We start from the raw sequence: 15,692 nt of genomic DNA on the forward strand, positions 1-15,692 counted from the left end.
ACTTCTCGTGAAAAGTAAATACCAATTGGAATGAGGATTTCTTCAAACAACAAAAATCTGAATCAACTATATTGAACTCTATATTACATATTATTACTGTCACGCCTAAAACACGATATAAAATTGATACAGTATAATATTAATTCGGCCACCAAACTTATACAAAACGAACATTAATTGGTTATAAAGTGAAGATTTAAAGCTATGAGAATTTAATTACCATTTTGATGCAAGAAAAGTGAGATGGAGCAGTATCATGTGATCGAGGTTTGTGCCGTACGAAGAGGAGGGGCATAGGATGCAGTCGTTTATTTATAGCTGGATTTGAACTTCGTACCCAACATGTTTCCCACTACATAAATTTTATCCAGGCCACTTGCTTATTCAAACATGTACGGACTCTCCCATGCTTAGCTATCCGCAATGCCGTCACTTATCCGTTTTTTAACCGTCTCATCTATTCACTACTCATGGGCCCACTGTACTTTTAATCCCATCTCTTAACTAAGAGGCAACACCTGCAACCCTCCATCTCTTAACCGTGTCTTAACCATCTCATCCCTTAACTATTCATTCAATTTCATTTTTTATTTTTTTTTTCCAATAAATTCAATTAATAAAAAACACACTTCATTAAATAAAATAAAAATACAACTAAAAATTCAAAAAAACACATAATTAAAATCCTAAACAAAATATAAATTACATAATTTAAAACACAATTTTATAGAAATTAAAAAAACTACTCCGCAGGCGAATCATCCCTCGAAGGCGGTGGCGGTGTACTCAAGCTACCTGGAGGCGGAATACCAATTTGTCTTGCCATATACTCAATTCCGGCAAGATAAGCTTGATATTGTGGAGGCGTCATGCGGGAAGTGTCCGCCATCGTGGCGGTCAAGTACATGGACAATAGGGTGTTTGAGCCCGAGACGAAGCCCGCCTGGCTTGATTCGCCTCGGCCCCTCCTCCCTCTAGTCGCCTTCGCCGCCTTGGTCCCTTGCAGCCGACGGCGCCCACAGGAGGAGCCCCCTGCATCGGTGGTCGTGCCCTCAACCTCTTGTGACGTGCTGCCTGACCCGCCCTCACTAGACGAGTATTGGCCACCTGCCGTGTGCTTCGTGCGCTTCGAGCTCGAGCCCTGGCTGGACTTGACACCACCGGCCCACCTTTCAACGTCTTTGACGGTCTCCCAAACATCGACATGTTTGCATTCTTTGTCGTTGTCGTCAGAGAAGACTCGCAAAGCCGCTCTCATAATGTCGGCTCCACTGGCTCCGCTTTGGTATTGAGCTGCTTCATTCTTGTAGATGCCGCAAAAATTTTTGACATCTTTGTCGACGCGGTCAAAATGACTGCGGAGCATCTTTAGGGTGCGGAGGCGGGACCGAGCCGGCTTGTTCTCGTTGTAGACGGCGATGACCTTTTCCCAAAAACACTTGCGGGTTTGTTGATTCCCGACGATGGGATCGTACGAGACGCTGACCCAAGCGTTGAACAGAGTCATCGTGTCCGCCCAGCTGTATGGATGACGGCCTATATCCTCCTCCTCCTCGGCCTCCTCCTCCTCTTCCTCCACGGCGTCGAATGCGCGACCCCTGGAGCTTCCACCGCCGCATCTTCCTTCCGGATTGGGTTCATTCGGAAAATCCTCCATAATTTTGGATAATCCGTGCGATTGCCATACCTCGGGGCGGAGGGATGAGAGTAAGCATCCACTTTAAAATAGGGTGGTTGGTACGCCGGCGGCGTCGACAAGCCTTGGGTGCTCGGCGTCGACGTACCGGAACCGGCAGCACCCAAGACATTGTACATGCCCCTAGTCGCCAAACGCATTCAATTCATATCCGCCGGAGCCGCCCTCGTTTCCGTCGCCGAACATTTTTGAGATGAAAATTGGAGATGTGAGATGAAAATTGGAGAGGAAGGAGAGATGATTTGAGAAGAATAGATGTGTGTTTGTGTGTATAAAATGAGTATGAAAGAGGAGTATTTATAGAGTAAAAAAAAGAAAAAAATTAATAAAAAAGGAAAATACCGTTGAAAACGGTAAAAAAAACAGGTAACATTACCGTTTATATTTTTTTAATTAAAATCAAATTTTAAAAAAATAATTTATTGCATCAGCGTGACGACGCCCACTCGCGGGCCGACGAGTGGGCGTCACGCCTAGCGCCAGCGCGCACCACGTTGCGCAGGCGCGTGGCGAGCTGGCGCGCCAGCCGTCCCTCCGGGACGAGACACCCGCCGAGACGAGACCGAGACGCATCCATGCAACGCCGTCTCGCTGCAGTCTTGTCTCTCCGAGACGAGATAGAGACCGCAACGAGACGCGTTGCAGATGTTCTTACTTCTGAAAAATAGATATAGTTTTAGAGTGAGTATTCAAATTTGAGAATTGCGGTTATCAACTACGAGGAAGAAAGAATCAAATCAAAACAAAATACTCCCTCGGTCCCACTCAAAATATCCACATTCTTAAGTGACACGTGATTTTAGGAGAAGTTGTAAGATGCATTAAGTCGAGGAAAAAAAGGGTAGTTGAATACTGTACCGAGGAAAGAAGAGATTTTATTTTTAAATATAAAAAGTTAATCTTGAGTAGGAAAAATTAAAAAAAAAAGTGAATATCTTAAATGAGAAAGTGGGAGTACCTTTTAGGCTATTACCATATTCCAATCAATTCGAGATTCATGTTCTCATAAAGTAAAAATCTTAAACGATGAAATATATGAAAATCTAAATTCGAAAATCCAATTTTTTAAAAGCGAAATCTGAATCAAACCAAAAAAAATCCCAAAATCCAAATTTGTTATATATTACTGCCTCCGTTCTATAATAGATGTCACACTTGGGAGATGACATGAGATTTTAGGAGATGTTATTTTGTGTGTTAAGTGGTAAGAGAAAATATAATTTTATAATTAATGTGAGAATGAACTTTTTCCAAAAAGAGAAAATGTGACATCTTTTGTGGGACAAACTAAAATGGAAAGTATGACATCTACTATGGGACGGAGGGAGTACTATATTATAAATATTCAAGCAAAATATTAATTGAATTAAAGATTTTATTTAAATAGAATCATACTCCATATATATATGAAATATAATCCATACTAGTGTTTTATTACCTAAACCCTAAAATCCGGAATTTTAAGAAAACAAATTCGATTATATCAAAAAATTGGAAAACCCGAAAAACGAAAATTCCGAATATAATTTTATAGTATCGATTTTATAAGTAATTAGATTTTATAGTATCGTCACCTAAGAAAATGGTCAGTTATACTTTTATACTTTAATGGTCACTTTTGTTATTATGACAAGGATAAATGCTTGGTGCTGGTGGTTGATTGAAATTAATTATTTAATTTGTGCTATGATACATACAACACTGAAAAGTCTTCTAATCTATTAGAGCATCCACAATAAGAATCGCCAGCCATAGCACAACCACAAACTCCTCCTGCCACATTATCAACATTAAAAACTCCTCCTGCCATATCATCAGGACAAACAACTGGACAAGCAATAGCTCAGTCATAGCCTAGCCACAATAAACAAAATTATAAAAAACAAATAATTAACAATCACACAAAATACATAATTAAATTTACGACACAGATACGGGAAAAATTCAATAATAATATTAAAATTTTAAAAAGTACATTAATTAAAAAAACACACTTCATTAAAATTAAAATAACATTACAACATCCTCATTAATGAGTTTGTCCAACATCGAAAGTGGAACATAAAACATTCAAGGATGTCTCTATAAAAGAGAAACAACCAAGAATGAGTTTCATATAAAAAAAAACATTAAATAAATAAAAATTAAAATTTCTGCTCGCCGATCGAGAGCCTGCAACAGCGGCGAGCCGATCGGCGAGCGCTCGGAAATCTGCGTGCGTTCGTCGTTTTTCTCGCTGATTTGGCGCTCGCCGGCTGCAATATTTCGGCGAGCGGACCGGCGAGCGCCAAAAATCGGCGAGCCGGTGCGCTCGCCGCTATTGGAGATGCTCTTAGTATCTACTTCCGCATTAAACTACTCCATATATATGTTTTATAAATGCCTGGGGTTTCTCTCTCTTTAAAAGTTAAAACGATTTTATTTTTTCATGCTTTGGCTTCGATTCTTTTCTTATTCATCTAGCATTTAAAATTAAGCGACACTTGGTTGGTTAAATCGATACTATATCCGTCCCAAAAAAAAGGCTTAGAAGTGAACTATATGTGTTTTAATGCAAACTTGATAAAATAATAGAGGGAGAAAAAAATGTCTGAAGTGTTATTAATGAAAAATGAGACCCATATTATTATAAATATATTATAAATAAATAGAGATTAAGGGTGAGTATTGGGGTTTCGGTTCGGTTTTTTGCCCAAACCGAACCGAACCCGAAAAATCGAATTTAGGCTAAAATTGAAACCGAATCGAACCGAAAAACCGAACTTAAAAAACTGAACTAAACCGAAAAAACCGAAATTATACAAAAAACCGAAGGCTGGTTTTATTTAATTAGTATAGCTAATATCTTAATACAGTACAACCATAATTTAGGTAATTAATCGATTGTGCAGAACTAAAACAATACAAACTCATGATTAAACTGAAATTTAACTAGATTTTGTTGCCTATTGAGAAACTAAATTTAATCCATATATGAATAAAGGTTGAAGAATAAGCTATGCTAAGTGAAATGGATAGGAGCTGGAGCTGGATCTGCGTAAAAGTAGAGAGAGAGGCAGATGGGTCACATAATTTTGCAATTGAAGGTATGGGTAGTGACGTAGTGTTTTACCTGGAGCTGGAGCCGTGAAGACGAAGGCGTGAAGCTGTGGGGGGCGAGTCGGACGACGGTTTGAAGCGTGACTGAAGGGCGACGGGCCGGGAGCTCTCTCTCTGTGACGGAGTGGAGGCGCCGCTGGAGGGGCGACGGCTTGGTGGTGGAGAGGTGGAGAGATTTGGGGAGAAAAGGAGGCAGAGCGGCGGAGTATTCACAGACACGATTTTGATGTTTTAGTTTTAGCGTTTTATTTCAAATATATTTAAATAATATTATATATATATATATATTAAAATATAATTCGGTTATTCAGTTTTTTATTCCATCCGAACCGAACCGAAAAATCGAAATTTTCAAAATTCTAAAACCGAACCGAACCAAACAAACCGAACCGAATTTTAAATTTTCGGTTTGGATCGGTTCGGATATTCAGTTTTCGGGTTTTTTACTCACCTCTAATAGAGATCTACTAATTTTGGTAGAAAATTTAAAACAAAAAAGTACTCATATAATTATTTTTTTATGGCTGTAGGTACTAGGTAGTAAGTACAATATTTCTTTTTTCAAGATTGAGTATGATTTTAGTTTTATTTGGAACATCATAGGGTTGTGACTTGTGGTTGTGACCTTAAGTACATTTACCTTGAAATCACACAATAGGTTTGGTTCGTTACAACTGACAATTTCATTTAAAAAAAAAATTAATTCAGATAATGATGATGTTTGTTGATAATTTTTCGCACCATTATATGTCAAATACTATAGAATAAAAGATAAAAATATATTTCATATAATAAGTTTTAAAATTGACCGACTTCGAAAGAAATTACTTATAAAATTACCCTAGTTTTTTCCTTTTGACATTTATTTACTTGATCTCGATTCTCAGATCTACCGAAGTTATATTCCTACTCCGACTCTCTGATGTGAACCCAGGTAACTTACATCATGGAACAAACACATTGAAGAACCCAAGTTAGGTGGACACGATCCATGACTTTCAAAGCAAATGAAGTCCTAAGCGCTTTCACTTAAGACTTATTCCACCTTGAAGAATCAAGAATTGAAGAGGGTTGGGTTATGAAGATGTTACTTGAGGTGAAGGAAGTGAGGACGAGTGAAGAAGCATACCAGACGAGTTGAAGGGGAAAAACCGACCTGGTGAAAAGAATTAGCGAGTAGAAAGGAAGATTTGACCGGATAGCTTTGGTGCACAAAGCCATCTGAACGATACCATGGAATCTAGCCGAGTATGAGAAGAAGACCCGTTGGGTGGTTGAGCGGTACAAAGACTACCTGACCGAGTAGCCCAAGCGCTACGAGACAAAGATTACTATCCAACTGGGCCTAAGTCTTAAGCCCATTTGCCTAATGACCTAGTCGCCCAACCCGAAACCCGTTCCATCCTAGTCACTTTTGGGCTAAGATCATGTTGTTAGAACATTTTATTTTGATATTATTTACGGGTTGGAGGTCTGCCTAAACCTCCCGCCCACAAAGGACGTTTTTTATTAAAAAAAAAACCCGAAACCCGTTCCAGACCCATTATGAGATCCGCAACATCTTGAATACCTAATGCCTAGGACTTTAAAACCCCTCTCTCGGATATTTCTTCTTCTTCTTTTTCTTCGATTAACTCAGTTGTTTTTTTATTCTCTCTCTCTTTTTAATTTCTCTTTGTTATCTATGAGTAAATTTTTTTGAATAGGTGTGTTTGGAAATAATAATTGAATGGTTATCATACGAGCTCGATCAGAATATTATCTACCCCACAAGAGGAAATTGGCCAAAAGTTATTTGACTTTTGTAACAATCTATGCCTATAACTTTGGATGCACCTCATAAATACTACTAATACCGCAATAATATCTACTGAGTGTGTTATGTGTGTTTGTAAGAGAGAGACAGATAGATTGGTCTATTACGACAATTCAAGATTCATCTATTAATAGAAATCCTTGAACCTTGCAAGTTCGTATTCTCCTCTATTATCAGACATTTTACCTTCAATCTCGTATTAGTTTCCGACGACTTTCCACTTTCTGTAAGCATCAAATGCATCAGATATATTCTTAAGAAAATAAATCCATACATTTTGAGTGGAATCATGGATGAAGGTCATGTAATACTCAGAGCCTCCTGGGGACTTTATAGGTGTCGATCCCCTTAGATCACTACGGACCAACTTCAAATTCTATGTCATTAAGTTATTGCCTCCTCTCGATAGATTCACCATATTCTCTGTTTTCTGAACACATAATCTTCACATAAGCTAACTTCAACAGTTTTTCACGCCGAACAATATACTTCTTGAACATATTATTTTCATCCTCTTCTTGTTCATGTGGCCAAGACGAAATGTTACAAATATGCATATTCTCATGCAAGCTCAATGCAATAATTTGAGTTAGTTGTGGTGTACAACATATCCTCATTTTTACCTCGACATACTATCATAGCTCCCTTGATGATTTTCCAATTGTTTCTCTTTTCTCTCAATATCCAAGGTCTCATCATTAGCATGATGTACCTTCCCAAAATCGGGCTAAACATACTTTTCTACTATTTCGGTCTCTTAAAAATAGAAACTATTTTTATTTTGGGTTGTTCCTTAAAAATAGAAACCCTCTAAACTTTCTATTTTAGGATGTGGATCCCACAATCCACTAAAATCACTTGCACTACATTTTATCTTCCTCTCTCGTACTGTACTAATTCTTCTCTCATACTTTACCAATTATGCATTGAAAACCATACTATTTTAAAAGTTTCTATTTTTCAAGAACGTAGGTAGTATTATGCTCACATTGTTGCATGAATGAAACGACACTCTAGATTTAACACCCATGATTTCATAGGACTACTCGCACTCAAGACCAACATCTCACTACCATCAGGCACAGTAGAATTTGTTATCTTCTTCTCCTTTTGATCCTTAAAGTTATACTCCCTTTTATTCCATTCTAAGTGGAACATTTCTAATTCGACATGAAATTTTATGTTGTGTTGTTTTATGTGTAAAGTAAAGAGAATAAAGTAAGAGAAAGTAAAAAAGTAGAGAGAGTGATGTTTCTATATTTAGAAATGTGTTATTTAGAGTGATACATCCTAAAAAGGAAAATATATCACTTAGAGTGAGACAGAGGGAATATTTCTTTGGTGCCTCGTATTGTTCTTATAGTGTCTAAACTCCTCACAATTCCAACATTTAACTTGAGCATATACCTTTTTAGCTTGGTTCATTCACCTGAATTTCGATTCTTATAGTGTTCAAAAAAGTACTCCCTCCATTCTATAAAAATGAAAAAATGAGATTATTTTTTGTGGACAAAGAGTGTATAAGATTCTATGCAAGTATTAATTCAGATAATTCTATTTTATTAGAAATGAAATTGAAATTGAAATTGAAAATGAAAATTGAAAGTAAAATTTTTGAGTTTTGAATCGAACACGTTGATTTACTGCTAACAAAAAATCACGCAAAAGACGGCTATGGACTACTGCTTGGGAAAATCGGGTTTCTAGGGCACTTTGCCTTTAAAATTACAAAAATGTACCCATTTTGTTAACTATTCCATATATGGGAAAAACGTCAATGAAGTTGGCGTGTTTTTAAGTAAAAACGCCACCCGTATTGGCGTGTCTTCACGTAAAAACGCCAACATAGGTGGCGTTTTATATTTGTATCGTATTTTGGGCGTATTCTCTCCAATTACAATTACGTTGAAACACGCCAACTTGGATGGCGTGTATTACTAGAAAACGCCTTTGGAGTTGGCGTGTTTAAGGAAAGACGCCAACATAAGTAGCGTGTGTTGAATGAAAAACGCCAACATGAGTGGCGTGTTTTTACAGGAAAGACGCCAACAACAGTGGCGTGTTTAAGGAAAAACGCCAACCTGAGTGGCGTGTTTTAACAGGCTGATATACCAGCCTCCTCCCCCAAATCGTAAAAACATCACAGCACACACACTTCGCGATTTTCTCCAAGCAGCGCCAATCTCCGCGAATTCGCCCTCCATTCATCAATCGGTGCTATTCTTCCCCAAATTCATATATTTTCTTCGGTTAGTATGCTTATCTTTTACATTATTAGAGTAATTGTTGGATAGTTAGCTAGGGTTTGTAATGGGTTGTGAATTGAGTTGAAATATTATGCATTTTGGAATGTTTAAATGACGTTATTGTTGATTATTATGTTGGATTGTTTGGGTTTAAGTGAATATGTATATAAATTTGATTATAAACCTAAACCCTAGGGTTGTTATAGCTAAAAAATTGGGCAAATTGATTTGGTTTATGTGGGTTTTGGTTGATGTATATTGTTTAGTTTGAATTGTTAATTTTGTTCATATTGTTAGGTTGGGCAATTTGAAATTGGGCCAATTGAAATTATTAGGTTGGACAAATTGTTAATTGAAATTTTTAATTTTGTGTAGGTGAATTGTGTTATGATTTTAGATGTGCAATGTTGTGTAGGTGAATTTGTGTATTGTGAATTATTTGATTTTGGTGTTCCATTTTGTGAAATTGGATTAAATTGTATCTAATTATTGAAATGATTTATGTTTGGTAATTGTTTAATTTGGATTATGAATGCTGTGTAGGTAAATTATGGCATCATCTTCAACTTCTGGTCGTCGGCTTGCATGTGGTCCTACGGATCCTTCTGTGTTGTATTTTCAGAGACAACACGTCTCTAATAACATATGGGCAAGAGTTCATTCCGAAGACGTACGCTACCGACGATATGAAGGAATAATTTGGAATGTTCCCACTCCACAATTGTGCTAGGATTTTGTCTTTGCATTTCATTCAAATAAGCTAGTAAAACTTTGAACGACCACTCTCATCCACCGTATACAAGCTCAATCGCTGTCCTCCGAGCATACCATGCTTTCTTGTGACTAACTTTGACATGAAATCTATTTTCAATATCCGCCACAATTGCTTTTACCTTATAACAAGGATCGTTTTCTATCTGATGTCGAACACTCAACGCTATCATACCCGACGAAAGATTAGCGTGCCCATTATAGTTACGATCCCCCATGCAAGTATGAGCAGTGCTAAACACTCTAATTTGCCACTGTTCATCATGCTTTCTCAGTGTTGCTCGGCACTCCCACATACATTTCGGTAATGAGGTATCCTTCGGATTTCCTTGTGGCCACTTACAAACTGCATGCCATCTCTTTCCTTTACTTTCAGCAACTGTATATTGTCGGATTTTTTCCAAATGCCAATGAGTCACAGCTGCCTTCAATTCCAACTTCGTTCTAAATTTAGTATGCAAACCGACATTGCTAGGATCTTTTTCACTCCAATAATGCACACTGGGATTATCACGCTCAAAGTTTTTGGGATCAAAACTATCATATGGACCTGGTAAGGTGCGAAAATAGTTGATTCCACGTTGTGGGAACTGTGGAACTACTCTTCCTTCAACTGCTCTTTCACCAACTGATGTTTCTCCAACTGTTGTTTCTCCAAGTGGAATGGATGGTCTTGAAGCAACAAATTGTTCATCATCCGACGGATCACCATCTGAGTCTGTACTAACCGGGTCGGAATCTTCAGAATAATAAGGTGATTGTGGATCAAGAAAGTCGGCTTTATCAGGACCTATTATGTCCTCAACCACATCACAATTGTCACTTTCCCCTAATTGCACGCCTCCAGCTTCAAAATCTTGTGTTGCAGCAAAATATGGTTCTTGGGCTCTCGTAGACGTACCAACATCAAAATCTTGTGTTGCAGCAAAATTTGGTTCTTGGGCTCTCGTAGACGTACCAATATCATAACTTATGACATGATGACTATGATGTTGAGTAATTGCCGAATACTCAACATATAATTAAATTAGACCTCCAATAACCATACTCTCACTAAACATTAGTTGCATGCATACTTCTTCTAGTAGAACACCTACAAACGTGACTCCGGATCCAAAGCATATAGTACGTTTCCATATTATTTGAATTTTGTTTTCATATATGCTTATCCCCATCCTTTCACAAATTTTTTCCACAAGCTCATCGTACGAAATTGTTTCATCCAACATAATGAATCCTTTAGCAAAAGGAGGATCATACGAAATAACTGCTCCGAGAATTATCTTTCCACCCCAATATAAATTCACACACCACGTCATACTATCTTATCTGCAATAATGTAAAACACAAATAAATATGTATTATTTTTACATTCATCATTATGTAGAGTCAGCCAAAAAATTGATAAAATATTTCTATTAAATACACTACAATATATATTATCATAACAATCCATTAAATATTGGTAACAAAATTAGATATACTACAACATATTATAGCATAACAATTGGTCAAAATATTTCTACTAAAATATATATTATCATAACAATCCATCAAAATATTAGTTTGCCCATAATAATTGGTCAAAATATTATATTAATTACACTAAAATATATATTATCACAACAATCCATCAAATCCATGAGTCTAAAATTTGATATACTAACCGATTAGGACTAATGTTTGGAAGAATGAGCCAAAATCGAAATCTCCACGCTCAAATCCACCACCGGGTCGACCCGAGTAAGGGTTTCCTTAAGGTTTTTCCGCCTTGGGAAGGGTTTTCGCGTTTTGGGAGGGAAAGTGTTTAGGGTTCGCGATGTTGGGGGAGATCTGATTGGTATATGGTTTAACAGAAACACGCCGACCAAGGTGGCGTGTTTTATGATAAAAACGCCGATCTCATTGGCGTCTTTTAGTTGAACACGCCAACTACATTGGCGTCTTTAAAATTGAACACGCTAACACAGTTGGCGTTTTTTCATATAACACGCCAATTGAGTTGGCGTTTTCTAACGTAGCTGCATTTGGAGAAAATACAGCTAAAATACGACGAAATTATAAAACGCCAATGTTGTTGGCGTCTTTACTTATTGAAACGTCAATGCGGTTGGCGTTTTTCCCATATATGGAATAAATAACAAAATATGTACATTTTTGTAATTTTAAAGGCAAAGTGCCATAGAAACCCGATTTTCCCCGGCTGCTTCTGTGTTTTCACTTTCAGTTACTGAAATTAACCTCGTGTGTGTTCTTGCACACATTGTTCTCTCCGCGAGAACATGTGTCCATTCTGATCAACCTATATTTATCTACTTTGATGATTTGTTTCCCTTTCGGTTATGTTTATACATTTCTTTATCTTACAAGAATTAACGAAGAAAGCCCTTTGGAATTGAGCAGTGAGAGAGGGTGGTGCAGAGATCGGCAATGGCCATGGCGCTTTTCCAATCCTCGTCTCTTGCTTGCTCCTCTTCTATGGATATCTCCTACAATTCATCTAAAGCATCTCATGTAGGAGTATAAATTATTGCTTATTTGTAGAGATGTGTTCGATTGCACAATCCAATTTCTTGAAATTGATGCACTGCTTAATTGTTTTGTTTTGTGTGGAAGATATTTGGTTCCCAGTTGAGATCTCCGGAAATTGAGCAGACCCAATTGAGATTCTTGGGTTCTTCTAAGTAAGTGCCCCAAAGTTTGAATCTTTATTTTGTAGTACTAAATATTGTCTTGAGATTATTGGATGCACCATCCTTGTGCTTTTGCTCTGCATAAGTTCATTTCAGGTAACTGCAATCGTTATTATGTTGTGAGATTGTCTTATTCGTCGATAAAATGTCTAGAATCAACAATCATAGTAGCAGCATAACTAGTCAGTCTATCTCGGTTTGCTCTGAAACTCTGCTTTATATCAACAGCTTTAAATTCTTATGTATCCAGACATCTAGGTGTGGCTGTGTCTTGCTAGAAATCAAGTTTGCTAATGGTTGTTGTAGAGGTCAGAAAATTGGTTAGTTAAAGTGAAGTCCCTTCGAATTTGCATTGCACTTGCTTTGATTGTTAACCTGAAATTAGGGATAATGTTGTTGGTCCTTGGTCCTTGGGATTGCCTGCGTCACGATGAGATAAAAATAGTGAAGCAATTAGTAATAGTTCTGAATCTCAGATTCTTGCACTTTGAGGCTTCGATCATATTATTTTATGATGGTTTATAGGACCTACTTACTTTATAATATTAAAGATTAAAACCTTCCATGCAACACTCAGAGGTTGATCCAAAGAGATAAGCATGTTAGATTCTGATTTAATTTATGTGCGTCTTGGTGTATTGGATATTATACTAATGTCATATTTTCCGTGTTGTATGACTTCCCTTATTGGATAACAGAAGAAACTCCACTGTGAGATTGAAGGCCTTAATGGAGTCCCTGGGCCTAGTTCAGGATACTGTCGAGAGCAGGCCGAAAGTCACAAGGGTGAGCAAGGAAGTGTCAGATCCTTTCAAGGAGTTGAAACACAGATTTCTTAGTTTCAAAAAAGATAAATACTTGTAAGAATTGTGTGACTGTTTTATCTGTTAAATGTAATGTAAAATAGGAGTTTCATTTGTTCTTATGCCTGTTCCATCATTTCAGGAGTAACTTAGAACACTACAAAGGGCTGGCTGAGGCCCAGGCGCCAAAGGTACTTCCTTTTGATACTTTGTAGCTTTTTGAATGTTTCAAACGTTATTATGGCCAGAATATGATGTATTGAAGGGCAGTTCATGGTGATTGCTTGTGCGGATTCACGAGTGTGTCCCTCGAGTATCCTTGGTTTCCAACCAGGAGAAGCCTTTGTGGTCCGGAATGTGGCAAACTTGGTACCACCGCATGAGGTATGTTTACCCTTTTGAGTTCGTAGCACTTGAAACTAAGAAGCATGAGTGACGATTTGGAAGATTTCATTTCATTACGCAGAATGGACCTACAGAAACAAATGCTGCCCTTGAATTTGCTGTCAATTCTCTTGAAGTAAGTTAATATCTGCTTAAATCATGCCTGCTTTAATCTTGTAGTAATTGAATGACTGTGGTGTTTATAATAGTCTGCAATGGTAAATCTTTACGCACAAAGGTTTGAGGACACGAAATATAATCTAGTAGTAATATTTTGATATAACGACAGAAAGTTAATAAGCCACACACTCATATGTGATTTTATATTGTCGATGGTCCAGATATAGCCTTGATCACGTGTTCTTTTTTCTAGTTTTTCCCTGTTTCCTTGTTAGTAAGGCGACAGGGCTCCAGTAAAGCTGTATATTCTCATTCATTTGTCAATAGGACTGCAAAACATCGAACTATATGCATATGTTAATATATTTCTTCAGGTCGAAAATGTACTAGTCGTTGGTCACAGCTGTTGTGGAGGAATTAAAGCACTGATGAGCTTGCAAGATGAAGTAGTTTCAAGGTTGTTCTGTTAATTGATTTACTTTCACTGATATGCATGTACTACGTGCATCTGTTTTTTATTTCTCACAACCTCACGTACGCTGTCCAGTAGCTTCATCAGAAACTGGGTGGTTGTCGGAAAGCCTGCCAGGTTGCAAGTGAATGCTGCTGCTTCAGACCTCAGCTTTGATCAGCGGTGCAGGCACTGTGAGAAGGTTTGCTTCCCTCCATTTATCTCGATCAGCAGTTGCATTTGCTTTTCGTATGTTGATAACCATAAATGAGGAACAGGAAGCTACGGCATTAGTAGTAAATTAGTCTCTCTGTATTGTTGTATTTTGTCCAGGAATCAATTAACCGGTCGTTGATGAACTTACTGACTTATCCATGGATCGAAGAACGGGTGATAAGGGGGAAGCTATCGATCCATGGTGGTTACTATGACTTCACCGACTGTACATTTGAGAAGTGGACACTCGACTACAAGGGTAGCACCATGGTATCTGAGAGCTCGTGCTCTATAAAAAACCGAGAATTCTGGGCCTGAGTTTCTCTTATATTCAAAATTGTGTGGGTGTGTGTATGCGTTGGGGGGGCAGATCTTGTAATGAATACTATGATATAAATAATTAGAACAGCTCTTTCCATTAAAATTCTTTTATTCATTTTACCTTTTTTTTTGAGAATGTGAATTTTGTCCCCTATTTCAATTTGGGATATAGATTATATATGTTGGTGGGATTCCCTAAATTGACTATAGTTCGTATATTCATCGGCTATTAACCCTAATTAAATTAAAGATGGGTAGATGATACTCTGACGAACTACAAAGTGCAAATACTCGTTTGAACTTTTAGAAGAAGCTTATTTCGACCTGAGTAAAACTTTGAGTAAAATATATTACTACTATGACAAAAATTACAATATCTTTTTGTGTTCATTTTTGTCACTCTCTATCAATCCATGCGATGTCAGTGGGGAATCGTCGTCTCCTAAATATCCCGGGCTCCGAGATGCCTCCCTCCCTACGTGACAATCCCAGCTCCCTCGTTGCTACCACCGCTTCTTTCTCCAACTAACCTCACCGGTCACATTCCCCGGCACCTTCCCTTCTAATCCAATATTCCCATCATCATTCCACCTCCATCTGCTATCACTAGTGCACCATAGAAAAATTGTGTTAATTACTTATATATGTAGTTTGTATGTGTGTTAGTGTGTGCAGATCCATCCATGTGAGGAATCTTTAGTGATGTATTGAAATAATGAAACAATGATGTTTTCTCATGTAGTAATTGGCCTAGTTGTTGGGTTATGAGAATAGTAGTAGTATTTGTTATTGCAGCCATTTCTCTTATGAATTCTTCTTTAACTATTGCTTTCATAATAAAAATAAAAATCCCACATATATTTGCTATTCAATCGTTCACGGATGTACATAACGTTTAAATTTAAATGATAACCTAATAAGAAAAGACCAAACACAATTGCATACATCTAATCTAGCTAGTTTAGAATGATAAATTATTTTGGAGAAGGTATTTGATAAAATATTATACATTTATATTTTGGAATGCATCTTGTAATATTACAAGATGCATTCCAAAATATAAATGTATAATATTT

The 15,692-nt window shown here is 37.4% G+C and overlaps 1 protein-coding gene and 1 long non-coding RNA gene across 4 annotated transcripts; one reads left to right on the forward strand and one right to left on the reverse strand.

Moving 5' to 3' along the window:
* Positions 1–4,492: 4,492 nt before the first annotated feature.
* On the reverse strand, positions 4,493–6,161 carry LOC121803246. Of its 2 annotated transcripts, XR_006050944.1 has the most exons (3): positions 5,925–6,161; positions 4,809–5,840; positions 4,493–4,729 (listed from the first exon to the last, which is right to left on the reverse strand). It is a non-coding gene; the product is annotated as an uncharacterized LOC121803246 (long non-coding RNA). The 2 variants fall into 2 exon arrangements; XR_006050943.1 differs by having other exon boundaries at positions 4,809–6,161.
* Positions 6,162–11,836: 5,675 nt separating this feature from the next.
* LOC121805926 (beta carbonic anhydrase 5, chloroplastic-like) lies at positions 11,837–14,719 on the forward strand. 2 transcript variants are annotated; one of them, XM_042205970.1, is made up of 9 exons: positions 11,837–12,142; positions 12,245–12,312; positions 13,020–13,181; positions 13,267–13,315; positions 13,395–13,508; positions 13,591–13,644; positions 14,003–14,085; positions 14,179–14,281; positions 14,413–14,719. In XM_042205970.1, exons 1-9 carry the CDS (start codon positions 12,059–12,061, stop codon positions 14,611–14,613), a joined length of 918 nt encoding a protein of 305 aa, XP_042061904.1. In that variant the 5' UTR covers positions 11,837–12,058; the 3' UTR covers positions 14,614–14,719. The 2 variants fall into 2 exon arrangements, with proteins under 2 accessions (XP_042061904.1, XP_042061903.1); XM_042205969.1 differs by having other exon boundaries at positions 11,838–12,142; positions 14,176–14,281.
* Positions 14,720–15,692: the final 973 nt, after the last annotated feature.

The sequence above is a fragment of the Salvia splendens genome, chromosome 5 (genome assembly GCF_004379255.2).
Source record: "Salvia splendens isolate huo1 chromosome 5, SspV2, whole genome shotgun sequence".
In the NCBI taxonomy this organism is placed as follows: domain Eukaryota; kingdom Viridiplantae; phylum Streptophyta; class Magnoliopsida; order Lamiales; family Lamiaceae; genus Salvia; species Salvia splendens.